Source organism: Musca domestica, unplaced genomic scaffold, assembly GCF_030504385.1.
Source record: "Musca domestica strain aabys unplaced genomic scaffold, Musca_domestica.polishedcontigs.V.1.1 28, whole genome shotgun sequence".
In the NCBI taxonomy this organism is placed as follows: Eukaryota; Metazoa; Arthropoda; class Insecta; order Diptera; family Muscidae; genus Musca; species Musca domestica.
The window spans coordinates 6,021,966-6,035,902 of record NW_026712293.1 but is presented as its reverse complement, the minus strand read 5'-3'; the positions used below and the strand labels follow the sequence as shown (position 1 = coordinate 6,035,902).

Genomic DNA, 13,937 nt, shown 5'->3' with positions numbered 1-13,937 from the left:
TTTTCCCCCATTACTCTACATAAACAATAGTAAATATTGAATAATACATTTGTTATTAAAATTAATATTAAATAACACAAATCGAGTGTTTGGAAAAATGTGTATGATAAATATTATATAGTGAATCATAAAGATCTTAATAAGAAGTGAGTGGCTGCTAGCAAAAATTGGTTTCGATAATATTTAAAATTAATTCCGCTTGTTTTTTTTTTTTTTTTTGAAATTCGTGAAATTTTTAAAAAAAAAAGCCTGTTCGTTTTTTTCTGATATTAATGAATAATCGCGATCTTGACCAAGAAGTAGAATTTATAATAGATTCCTTCAATCAAATTCCTGTAGACAAAAGATCTGACAATAATAATATAATGGCAACTTCCGCAGAAAGCATACGTGTGCTTGTTGACTCTGCCATTTCGGCGGCTTTGAAAGTTCAAAGACAGCAATTTGAAAAACAAATTTCCTATATTGGTAATAAACTTGAAAAATTCTCTTTATCGACTCCTGAAGTTGTGCCTTATAAGGATGTTGAAATTAACAAAGAAATTCGGTGTGATGAGTCCTTAGAGGTTGTAAAATCCTTACCAGACTTTGAAGGCAAGCATGAAACGTACGTTCCATGGCGCCAGGCTGCTCATACAGCTTATAAGTTGTTTGATCATTGTTTATGTAGAGTAATGGGGGAAAAGAAACAGAAATAAAACAAACAAATAGAATTAATTTCTTTTCATGCAAAATTTGCTGATTTATTGAATTGCTTTGATGTGTTTTTTCGACAATAAGTTTACCTCTTTTCAATATGGATTGTGGCGACAGTGGCCGTGTTGGGTATTCGTTCAAAGACTAAAGACAAGTGAACGCAGAGGTTCTAGGTGATCGCAGAGGATCCCATGTCTGTCTACTAATACAACTACAACTACTTCCAATGAGAGCATGTGTAACAAGGTGAGGTTACCGACAACAACCAATGCCCAGCGACGATCCGCTCACTACGGTCTCCGCCAGGGGAGTTGTAGAGGAGATGCCTGTGCGCCAATCAGCATCCGTGATTGATCGAGCAAGGGAAGTTGAGGGGCAAAGTATCTAACTTATACATTGCCGCCCACCTTGATATACATGCATGTGTATCAACTAAATAAAGCTCAAAGGAATTATGTTATATAAATATGTACAATAAGATTTACAAGGACGTAAGTTCAGTTTATATGTGAGCAATTTCATTTTATTAAATTCAATTCAATTCATTTTTTTCTTAACTAATAACAGTTAATTACATGTTGACGGGGCCCGAAATTACCCAACCAAACGAGGTATATTGCGCTGTAGGGAGACCAGGCTGTTGAATTATTCTCGGCTTAATGATTTTATAATAAATTTCTGGACCCAATACCATCGCTACTGGACCCGAACAATCAAACGATGGGTCCGCGAGTTCCAGACCAACGAAGGCTTCGCGTACTGATGATGAAATGGTCATCGGTGGTGTTACACCGCAAGTAATGTTTGCTACGCTGGCAGTAACAAATTGCCTTTGACCCGGGTCAAAACGGGAGGTAATCATAAAGTCGGCGTACGACATATGATTGACTTTGGTGGTGGGCCATCGAAGGTCATTTATTAGAGACGCACACACCTGACTGACTGGGCAGCAGGGGTCTAATAAAGCCCTAACTGGAACGGTAGAGTTAGGCAGACATATATTCACACGTAAGGTAGGGCTCAAGGAGAATACACGACTTATTGGTAGTACGGAAGTTGGTAATATGTGGGGTGGTGGTGTGGGAACGATACCTCGTGGAACTAACCATCTCGCCGAATTTTGTGTCCGGTTGGAGCTGTCCTCTTGGTGCTCATGCAAAATGGTGTGGTGCTTTTTCCCGCAATAATTACACCGTTTGGGAACCGGACAGAACTTTGAAACATGATCAAGACGCAGACAATTGTAACAATAACGATGACGGACGACCATACGCACACGTTTTTCCACAGTCATTTTTCTAAACACAAAGCATTTGTGTAATGGATGATGATGGGAACACAACCGACACTGAAACAACGCTCTTGACGACGACGATGCCATACGTGAAGGTGCTGAGCTAACCTTTGGCTCAAGGGCTGTTTGAGGTTGAGATGCTAGGGTTGTTTCAGCATTTGGGGGAGCTATCATCTGAGGATCAATCGGTTGAGTGGGTTGAACCTGGGGATCTATAGGTTTAGGGGTTTGAGTGGTGTCCGCAGTTTGAGGAACAGTCGCGGTAAACGCCTCCTTATTTGCCCTCAACTCCGCTTCTACTTCTCGATCAGACATCATCTCCTCGTCATAGTCGGACAAACAGACCTCAGGGAAAAGTTCTTGTTGGGATGCCATAACTAACACACAAAACGAAAGAGGACAACACGAAAGAGAGAGCAAACGACAGATATAAATTGGTAATACGACTAACTGGACGATTGGTCGCCTAACAATACTCTAAGAAGTTCGGACGTCTACAACGCGAACCTTACTATCATTACCAGGATGCGTCTCGAATAACTAAACAAACTCTTTCTTTAAACCTAGTGGAAAACTGATGCGTCAATGCCTTACGTTTTCTATACCGATTGACTAAACTCAATGGCGATTCTTCAACAAGGGGGCAAAGCAGGAAGGGGGGCACCTATGAGAAAGTTTGCGTTGAAGCGAATTTTCATTCAATAAAAATGGACTCATAACAGTAATTTGCGTTTGGGAACCTCCTCAAGTTCCCCAAAACGCAGAATGGTTTTATTGGGGCTGTCTTCCTCACTACAGCTCAAAGTAGTCGTAAAGACCTGCAAGGGTGAGGAGGGAATTGGACCCGAGAGGACCCAACCAAAGACGGTATTTTGCGCCAATAGAGAACCTAATATATTTTGTTGTACCCCAGGCAACAATATTTGCGGATATAAGTCTGCACCCAACAACATATCTACAGAACGACAGTCAAAAATGTTTGGGTCAGCCAACTGGAGATTTGGCAGAGAACGAACTAAAGCAGGGTCAACAGAAAAGGATGGAAGGTTACTAGAAATCTTGGGGAGAACAAAAACATCGGTTTTCAACAAAATTGAAGCACTCAAGCGAGAACTTATAGAAATTTCACAGTTTTTCCTAGAGGTAACGGAAGACGAACCATTTACACCAGAAATGGTTGCAAGAGTGGATCGAGACGATAACTTCAATCTATTTTGAAGGTTCTCAGTTATGAAACTAGCCTCAGACGCAGGGTCAATGAGGGCTCGAACAGGATAAGAATTTCCTTCGTGAACAATATTTACAATGGCGGTACCGAGAAGGACTCGAGAGTTATGCGATGTGTGAAACACTTGACGGTTTACTACAGTCGGATTGGCACCAGTGGATGTAGAGGCAACATTATCTAGAATAGAATTGGAAGCAGTTCTTGGGACTCGGACTGTGGGCGTCACATTTGAGGAGGAACTATTTGTAGGTGTCGAACGATTAGGTTTATGCATAAGCGTATGATGTTTTTCATGGCATACATAGCAGCTATGTGCACTGGGACAATTACTAACAGAATGACCTCTTGACAAACAATTGAAACACAAGCCATACTTTTTTACAACAGTAATTTTCCGATCGAAAGACATCTTTTTGAAACGATGACAAGAGTAGAGCGCATGATTTTGATTAGGGCATACAACACAACGATGTTTTGGATAAGATTTTACTGTATCAGGAGAAGTTTTCGCCACATGTACCTTAACGTTGCGTTTGTTTGGGGATTTTGATGAATCTATACCTTTTATGTCCCGCAAACAGGCAAGCGTCTGAATTCTCTCCGTAAGGAACGAATCGAGCTGAGCCCATGACGATAAGGAAGACTTATCTTTGAGACTCTGTTCCCAGAGTGTCACCGTAAGTTTTGGCAGACGCTGAATACAAATAAAAACTAAAATAGGATCCCAATGATCCGTGACAATGTCATAGACTGACATAGCAGATAAACAACCGTTTATGCCTCTCTGTAAAGTCTTAAGACCTGAACTCGTTTCATTAGCTAACGATGGAAGATCGAACAAAAGCTTTAAATGACTATTGACTAGAATTCTTTTGTTGTCATAAGCATCCTTAAGAGCCTTCCAAGCCAGAACAAAACTTTTATGTGTGAGTGGAAACTTCGACACAATTTCCCTAGCCTCACCTTGAGTTTTCTTAATCAAATGGCACAACCTCTCAATATCAGTTAATCGGGAATTATTTATAAACATTGCAGAAAATAGATCCCGGAACGTGGGCCACGACAAAAAATCTCCGTGGAAATCATCTATATCGCACGGCGGTAAGTTAAGATTATGCATGGTGTCGGAACCACAAGGCGGTAAACTCCAATTCGAAACTGAGATATCAGAAGTACTCTGAATATCTGGATAAGCCATATTGGATAAGGGCGGCAAACTATTATTCAGTACATTGTTTGGATTGGTAGTACCTGATTGTGAAGTATTCGACCTATTGCATGACCGCGCCACAGAAACCTGATTTTGGGCATTCTGGGGGGTACTAACACGAATTTCAGATGGTGTGGAAGGAGGTGTTTTCGCAGACCTTAGTTTCTGCAACATTTCAGTTATTTCCGACAAACATTCAACGTAGTTTTCTCTAGTGGACTGGTATTTCTCATCAGCAGAAGCAATTCCGTCTGAGGTAGTACCCTCAACGGTTATCAGATAATCGAGATACTTTTCGTAAGTATCCTTCACTTTGTACCACAAGTCCTGAAGTTCGGTGTTTCGAATTTCTAAATTGAAAACCGTGTGAGTTTCTGCCTTAATCAATTTAAAAGCAGCGGCAAATTTGACAACATTATCGGATGCCCGAATAAATTGAGTTAGTGGAGTGACCGACATGGTTTCAGAATTCGAATTCGACAAATACTAATCAAATATTCAGCTAAAATGAAGCACAATGACGCAAAGTCTTATTAAAAGCACCCAAATAAATGTATAACTGAAGAAAGTTTCAAAAGAAAAGGCGAAATATTTGAAAAATCCCAAAAGAAAACCAATTCGACGGAGAAAAGATTGAAAAACTTCCAAAAATTTACCAAAGAAATAGCAAAATATATCAGGAAATGCCAATAAAAGTGTATATAAATATCCAAATAATAATCAAAATATATTTAAATTGGCGATATTTATCAAAAATTCTGAAAAAGTTCGAAAAATAAGGAAAAATTATAAATTGTCGGTGTGTGCCGAGTGTAGGGTGCACGTATTTCCAAATGACAAATATTGATATGTACACGCGTACTAATAATTTTTTTTAAAATGAGCAAAACTTTTAAGAAAATTTCTAAAATATCTATATTTTCCTTGCACAAGAGCACAATAAAAAGTACATATAATATGCCGAATGTAGGGTGACAAAAATGAAAAAAGTCCAAAAACACTTTTTTATCAACAATTATCAAAACCAAAATAAAAATTATTTTTCAAAATTTTATTTTTTAAAATTCACAATTTTTCTACTTGAACCCACTGTGCAGTGGTGAATAACGAATACCGCACAAAGAAGAATAAAACACAAGCAGTGTTTGATGGTCGAACGGTGACGGGGGTGGGTTAACTACCACACTACAAGCTGACCAACGACAATGATCGCAACGGATATCGCACAAAAGAAAATAAGACACAAGCAGCGTCAGCAGAGCGCTCAGTGTGTGTGGGTAAGCAACTGCCTCGTTACGAACTAACCAACGACGACGAACCAACAGTGAGAGTTGGAGAAATAAATAAGTTGTTGTTTTTCAAAATTTTATTTTTTAAAATTCACAATTTTTCTACTTGAACCCACTGTGCAGTGGTGAATAACGAATACCGCACAAAGAAGAATAAAACACAAGCAGTGTTTGATGGTCGAACGGTGACGGGGGTGGGTTAACTACCACACTACAAGCTGACCAACGACAATGATCGCAACGGATATCGCACAAAAGAAAATAAGACACAAGCAGCGTCAGCAGAGCGCTCAGTGTGTGTGGGTAAGCAACTGCCTCGTTACGAACTAACCAACGACGACGAACCAACAGTGAGAGTTGGAGAAATAAATAAGTTGTTGTTATAGTTGTTGGTTAGTAGACTGACGCTAGAAAAAGGCGCTTGGAAGGGTATTATTGTTATTGCAATATTACAAACAGACCAACGAAAATGACCAAACAGTGTGTGTTGGGGCGAGGTACGGGGGGATTTAGCAAGTGTTGGTATGTTTGGATGTAAATTAGAAAAAGCGGCACTTGCAATGCGGTGATTTTATTCTCGTTCAGAGTAATAGAGAGATAGAAAACAGATCACTCGGCAATGCAGAAATGTGTGGGGGAATATTGCAATAACCAAACACAAAATTATGCACACTACAGCGGTAGATTATTTTTTAACAGAAATATATTTCTTTTTGATAAATGTGAATTATTAAACACAAACGGGAAATTCGATTATTTCGCGAGAAAATGGAAAATAATGCGAATAAGCCCCGATTTAAAGGAATATTTAATAGATTTTTTAGCAAAACAAAATTGTTGTGGACTGTAAATTTAAAGATACCGCAAATTAGGGTAAAACAAAGGCGACCAGTACCGCGAAGCAAACAAAAACTAACACTTTTCACTTATTTTTTTCAAAATAAATAGCACTCTAAGCTCACAATAACAAATTTCACTGAACTTACGTACCTTTTTTGAGGTTGATGATGATGAATAGGATGATGTTGATGCGGTGGTGCGATTAATGAGGGGGATGTGTGTTTTGAGTCGATTCCTTTGTAAAAGAGATAACAAAAACGGCAATTAATAATCAGGCAAACTTCTCAACTTGGCAAATCCGGCTCGAAGGACCAAAATGTTTATGTAGAGTAATGGGGGAAAAGAAACAGAAATAAAACAAACAAATAGAATTAATTTCTTTTCATGCAAAATTTGCTGATTTATTGAATTGCTTTGATGTGTTTTTTTCGACAATAAGTTTACCTCTTTTCAATATGGATTGTGGCGACAGTGGCCGTGTTGGGTATTCGTTCAAAGACTAAAGACAAGTGAACGCAGAGGTTCTAGGTGATCGCAGAGGATCCCATGTCTGTCTACTAATACAACTACAACTACTTCCAATGAGAGCATGTGTAACAAGGTGAGGTTACCGACAACAACCAATGCCCAGCGACGATCCGCTCACTACGGTCTCCGCCAGGGGAGTTGTAGAGGAGATGCCTGTGCGCCAATCAGCATCCGTGATTGATCGAGCAAGGGAAGTTGAGGGGCAAAGTATCTAACTTATACAATCATTACGATGGAAGTTCTAAACACTATCAGGCAGTAGCAATAATTCGAAATAAAATAAAGGGTCAAGCCGATATGGTGTTATCCTCATTCAATACAGTGTTAAATTTTAAGGCTATTATTGCCCGACTGGACTTTACTTATTCGGATAAGCGTCCAATTTACTTAATTGAGCAAGAGTTGTCCACTCTTCGTCAGGGTAATATGACGTTACTAGAACTAAATTCAAGCCATCTACACAGGGCTTACCTCAGAATCAATACGATCAAAATCAGAACCTACCACAGCCGTTCCAAAATCGACTAAATTGGCAGGCCGTGAAAAGACCCAACAGTGGTATGGCAAAATACACTGGGATAAAACATCAGAGAATTAATCACATTTCTCAAGATGAGTCCGGATGTGGTCAAGACTACCATCAAATGGCAGAAACCGAAGCAGACGATATTGTAATCGATGCTGGGGATGAATTTGACCAGATTATTTTTTTAGGACAACTCCCTGCTACCATTTATAGAAAGGAAAGTGGCAGGGAAAATCATAAAATTGCTTATTGATACGGGGGCTTCGAAGAATTATATCAAGCCTATAAAAGGTTTAAAAGGTATTATTCCCGTAGCCAACCCGTTAATAGTGAAATCTATTCATGGTTTCACAGCAATTAAAGAAAAATGTACCATAAATATTTTTCAAACGAATAGTAATTTTTTTATCTTACCATCACTATCAACGTTTGATGGTATAATTGGCCTGGATCTATTAACACAGACAAGTGCAACGTTGAATTTTGAAAGTAGGGAACTTAAAACTATAGTTGGGATCGAAAAGATCCAATTTTTAAAATGCGTAAATGTAAATTTTACACAAGTTGAGGACATGAAAATACCTCAAATCGTTGCGGAAAAATTTAAGGAAGTGATAAAAAAAATTTTCGGTTGTTTTTGCAAACTCCAAAGAATCACTTCCATATAATACGAATATTGTAGCTACCATTAGAATATTGTAGCTACTAATTCTGGTGATCCCGTTTATACAAAACTATACCCATATCCCATGGTATAGCAGATTTTGTTAACAATGAAGTAAAAGAACTTCTGCATAACGGCATAATACGGCCTTCCAGATCACCCTACAATAATACCGTTTGGGTTGTTGAAAAAAAAGGCAAGGATGAATATGGTAATTCCAAAAAACGTGTAGTTATAGACTTCAGGAAACTGAACAGTGGTCTCTGGACTTATAAGCATTATTTTAATCATCAGTCTTTATATTTCATTCAAATTGTGTCGAAGACGAACAGTAAAACGCGATGTTATTGAAGCTGTCATTGATAGCTACAAAAGACCCGAGGACGGCCCTTACTTAAGTAGGGGAGGAGTTAACACAATCTCCATTGTCCCACCCTAATACTTTGGTCAAACGATGGCGAACTATAATAATTGTTCGTCCAACATATTGCAATGTAACACTCCACACGAGGCACAGTGTCAGCAATTATATTCATCATCATTGCTTAGCCAACACCAAACATACGAGCATTTATTCAACGTATTGCAATATAATACTCCACAAAAAGGCGCAGAGTCAGCAGTAGAAAACAATAATTATAAGTTTATTCATAGCTTTAAGTATCTTAATAAGTTAGTTTGATAAGAGAACTGGAATAAAGAAGGTGTAACAACACCATACAAATACCCAAAATACTTAACTTATATACATTATGAGTCTACAACGAATATTTAAGGATGTAAAAACGGAATGACAAAGCTAATATACCCTCTTTTCAAAGGTGGAGGGTATAAAACGAAATTCACAAATAAACCAGAAAACGCATTTATTTTAAAACCCCAATTACACCCGCTGTGTTTATTTATTTTCTTTTTTCCCACAACGCCTCATCTATATATACAGGGTGTAAAGTAGTCACAGAGAACTCCTTGTGTAGAATTTCAGACAATTCCATTCAAAAATGTGACTTAAATCATCAAAATACCGAAAATCGTGGAGCACCATTGTATGGGGGCTATATGATATTGTGGACCTATATAGAAAACTAGCTGAACCTGGTGCGTTTCACGACCCCTTTTGATTTCATATGCATTCAAAATTTTATATACCAATATTTGTTGATTCAAGAAAAAAAAGCAAACTCAAACATTTAAAAAAAAAAAATTGTAAATATACAAATAGCTCGGTCTACCAACGTATGAACATGACAGGAACAGCTGACCATGAGAAAACATGACAGGAACGTGCCGAATTTGGTCCTCTTACATGAAGGGTTTGTGCTTCGGATTTATTAATTTCATTGCAAATACCAAGCGTGCAGAAACTGCAATATTTTGAAGTTGAGAGGCATTTCTACTGCAATTAAAGACTTCTATGTAGCAACATACTTCCCCGTATCCGCAACTAAATGGTTTTACAGTGTTTTACTGTTAGCCTAATACCATTCCATAGGCGTTGTGGGTCAATACTTCTTAATAAAATCATATCCCAATCTGATCCGATTTCAATATAATTTGACAAAATTTACTTTTATTTTTATTTATTTTCAATTAGTACAAAAACCTAGCCAACAGGGCCATGGACGGTTCAAAAAACTTCTATACATGACTACTCTAAATTAATTATAATATCCTTAATCCTAAAAGAATTACTTAAAATTAAACACTAAAACAAATTAACAAAAAATGAATAAAATTAACAATTGATTGATGGTTCCAAGAACTCCTATACATGACTACATCAAGTTCCGTCACACCTTCCATATTTCATGGAAACTGGTGCGTCAAATAAGTGAAATCGGACGAAAAAATATACATTCTATATCCAAATCTTAACCGATTTCCAATTAACTTGTTAAATTTATTTTTGTTACCAAATTCCGCCACACATTCAGAATTTCATTGGAATCAGTCATATACATCGTGTTTGGTGCATAACTCACATAAAATCGGCCGAAATATATATATGGGAGATATACCCAAACCTCAATCGATTTCAATATAATTTGGATTTTTTTTTTTTTTTGGTACCAAATTTCGTCTCTCTCTCCGAATTTCATTGGAATCGAACATACATATTACATTGGGTGAATCAAGTATGTAAAATCTTCCGAATATGTATATGGAATAATTCAAATGTGAACCGGCTTAAATATAATTTGACAAATTTATTTTTGTACCAAATTCAATCGATCATACCGAATTTCATTGGAATCGGACATACGTATCGTGTTTGGTGCATCAATTATGTGAAATTGGCCGAAAATATATATGGGAGCTATATCCAAATCTGAACCGATTTAAATATAATTTTTCAAGATTATTTTCCAGTCAAATCCCGTCACTCACTCCAAATTTCATTAAAATAGAACATACATATTGTGTTTGGAGCATCATATAAACGCTATATGTCGGTAATATATGAAGGAGCAACATCCAACTCTGAACCGATTTCAATGTAATTTGATGAATTTTTTGTCTAATAAAATTCCTTTACACATTTAAAATTGCATTGGAATTGAACATATATATCATGTTTGTTGCATCAAATAAACAAAATCGGTCGAAAATATATATTGGAGGAATATTCAAATCTGAACCGATTAAAATTTCATTGGAATTGAACATATATATCATGTTTGTTGCCTCAAATAAACAAAATCGGTCGAAAATATATTCTGAACCGATTTCAATATAATTGGGCAATTGTATGATCGTTTTAGATCCCGTTACACATTCAAAATTTCATTGAAATTAGAGATACATTGCGTGTTTGGTGCAACAATTTTATTTTTGTTCCGAATCCCATTACGAATTACAAACTTGGAGACGGTATGGGGGCTATATGATATCGTGGACCGATATAGTCCGTCTTCGAACTTGACCTGTCTGCAGGCAAAAAACAGATTGGTGCAAAATTTTACCTTCCAATATTTATTCGCATCGACTCTTGTGTGATTACAGCAGACGGACAGGTCTAAATCTTCTTAGAATTAAACGCTGATCAAGAAAATATATTCTTTGTTGGGTTGGGTTGGGTTATTATATCCATGAGAAAAGAACAGAATAACCAACTTAATATACCCTCCAAACTATGTATGGTGGATGGTATAAAAACAGTTAACAAAGGTCTAATTCGGGTAGGACTGACTATATACCCTATACCACGATAAATATTTAGTAGAGCAACCTGTAAGGTATTAATCTTTACAGAAGTACATCATTACAACTATGAAGCTATTTTGAATGAGCTATTTGTATGAGTATAATGGTTTTAGAAGAGTTATAATTTGACATCCGAGGGAACAAATACATGGAAGATATACCCAACCCTGAAAAGATTTCCACAATTTGACGGAAGCATTTGTATATCTCATACAAACTAACATTGCTATAGAGTGTTTAATATGACTCCGAGAAGGCTTCATAAAAGCCAATAAAGAAAGTCCTAAAGTCGAGTGGACCGACTTTATTATACTCTAGAGCTTTTCGCATATTTAGTAAAGTTTTATATAACAAAACAAGTTTTGGTGGGTAATTTGTGAGAATTGAAACGTACCAACTATTATTATAGGTATAATTTAAAGTTCAAAGGAGCTAAAATATAAGAGGATTATCCTCCTCTGGATAGATTTCTACTAAATTTGCGAGGTATTTGTGCGTTTTCAATTCGGGCTTTCGCACAATTAACTTGAAATCGAAATCGGATAAAGATATATATGGGAGCTATATTCAAATCAGAACCGATCTCGATAAAATTTGGCAAAGGTATTTCTGAGCTAAATTTTATGTACTTCCCCGAATATCGTTGTTACGGAGTGCATTTTACGGCTGTAGAAAAGAAATACAACAAATCGGATGAACAATATATATCTGAAACGATTCTCACAAAATTTGACATGTTTGTTTCTATACTCAATTTGGTAGCAAGTGCCAAATTTCATAACATTTGGGCTAATATTTAACGTTTGGTGTACAATAAGAGGCAAATCGGACGAATATATATATGGGACCTATATTCAAATCTGAACAGACCTCTATAAAATTAAGCAAAAGTATTTCTGATGTACATTATACCTATAGATATATATGAACCGATTTCGACCAAATACTATAACATACGTATTTTCATGCCTAATTTGACTGTATGTGCAAAAGTCCATACTATTTGAGCTGACATTACACGTTTGGTGCACAATAAAAACAAGTCGGGCGAAGATATATATGGGAGCTATATCTAAATGTTGACCGATTAACTACAATATTAATAGGGTTCTACTTTTGGTGAATAATTTCGCTAAAATGTTCCGTTGGGGCTATACGATGACTTAGACCACTATGATGTTTAAATAGGAAATCTGAAACAATTCATGTTAATAATGTCGCTGAAATCCTCAAAATAACGAAAAAATGTGAAATGTCTATAATTTCGGTAACTAACAAAATTTGTCGGTAAGATAGCGACGAAATGAAAGTAGTCGCTAAAACCTAAGGGCCGGCAACTCAAACGCCTGTCCATGTATTTTTGTAAACAAAGACAGGTCAAATTTATTGCCCGATGCAGACGAAATTTTGTATAATTTCGTCTTTGATACAAAGACGATTTATACAAAATTTGTATTTGATTTGATTTATATTTCGTCTTTGATACAAAGACGAACCCTATCGGTCAACATTTAGATATAGCTCCCATATATATCTTCGCCCGACTTGTTTTTATTGTGCACCAAACGTGTAATGTCAGCTCAAATAGTATGGACTTTTGCACATACAGTCAAATTAGGCCTGAAAATACGTATGGTATGGTATTTGGTCGAAATCGGTTCAGATATATCTATAGGTCCAATGTACATCAGAAATACTTTTGCTTAATTTTATAGAGATCTGTTCAGGTTTTAATATAGGTCCCATATTCGTCCGATTTGCCACTTATTGTACACCAAACGTTCAATATTATTTGCTAAATTTTATCGAGATGGTTCTGATTTGAATATAGCTCCCATATATATCTTTATCCGATTTCGGTTTCAAGTAAATTGTGCGAAAGCCCGAATTGAAAACGCACAAATACCTCGCAAATTTAGTAGAAATCTATCCAGAGGAAGATATTCCTCTTATATTTTAGCTCCATTGGACTTTAAATTGTACCTATAATAGTTGGTACGTTTCAATTCTCACAAATTCCCCACAAAAACTTGTTTTGTTATATAAAACTTTACTAAATATGCGAAAAGGGCTAGAGTATAATAAAGTCGGTCCGCTCGACTTTAGGACTTTCTTTATTGGTTTTTATTAAGCCTTCTCGGAGCCATATTAAACACTCTATAGCAATGTTAGTTTGTATGAGATATACAAATGCTTCCGTCAAATTGTGGAATTCTTTTCAGGGTTGGGTATATCTCCCATATATTTGTTCCCTCGGATGTAAAATTATAACTCTTCTAAAACCAATGAAATTTTAAATCGGTTCAGACTTGGTTATTCCTCCAATATATATTTTCGACCGATTTTGTTTATTTGATGCAACAAACATGATATATTTGTTCAATTTCAATGCAATTTCAAATGTGTAAAGGGATTTTATTAGACAAAAAATTCATCAAATTACATTGAAGCGTTTATG

At 36.4% G+C, this 13,937-nt stretch overlaps 1 protein-coding gene across 1 annotated transcript; it reads right to left on the bottom strand.

The window, feature by feature from the left end:
• Positions 1–1,192: 1,192 nt before the first annotated feature.
• On the bottom strand, positions 1,193–7,308 carry LOC131803270 (uncharacterized). The gene is made up of 3 exons (XM_059124359.1): positions 7,002–7,308; positions 6,708–6,792; positions 1,193–2,367 (listed from the first exon to the last, which is right to left on the bottom strand). Exon 3 carries the CDS (start codon positions 2,363–2,365, stop codon positions 1,268–1,270), a length of 1,098 nt encoding a protein of 365 aa, XP_058980342.1. The 5' UTR covers positions 2,366–2,367; positions 6,708–6,792; positions 7,002–7,308; the 3' UTR covers positions 1,193–1,267.
• Positions 7,309–13,937: the final 6,629 nt, after the last annotated feature.

Coding starts and splice junctions, on each gene's coding strand:
- LOC131803270 (XM_059124359.1), bottom strand. CDS start 2,365: ATGGCATCCCAACAAGAACTTTTCCCTGAGGTCTGTTTGTCCGACTAT.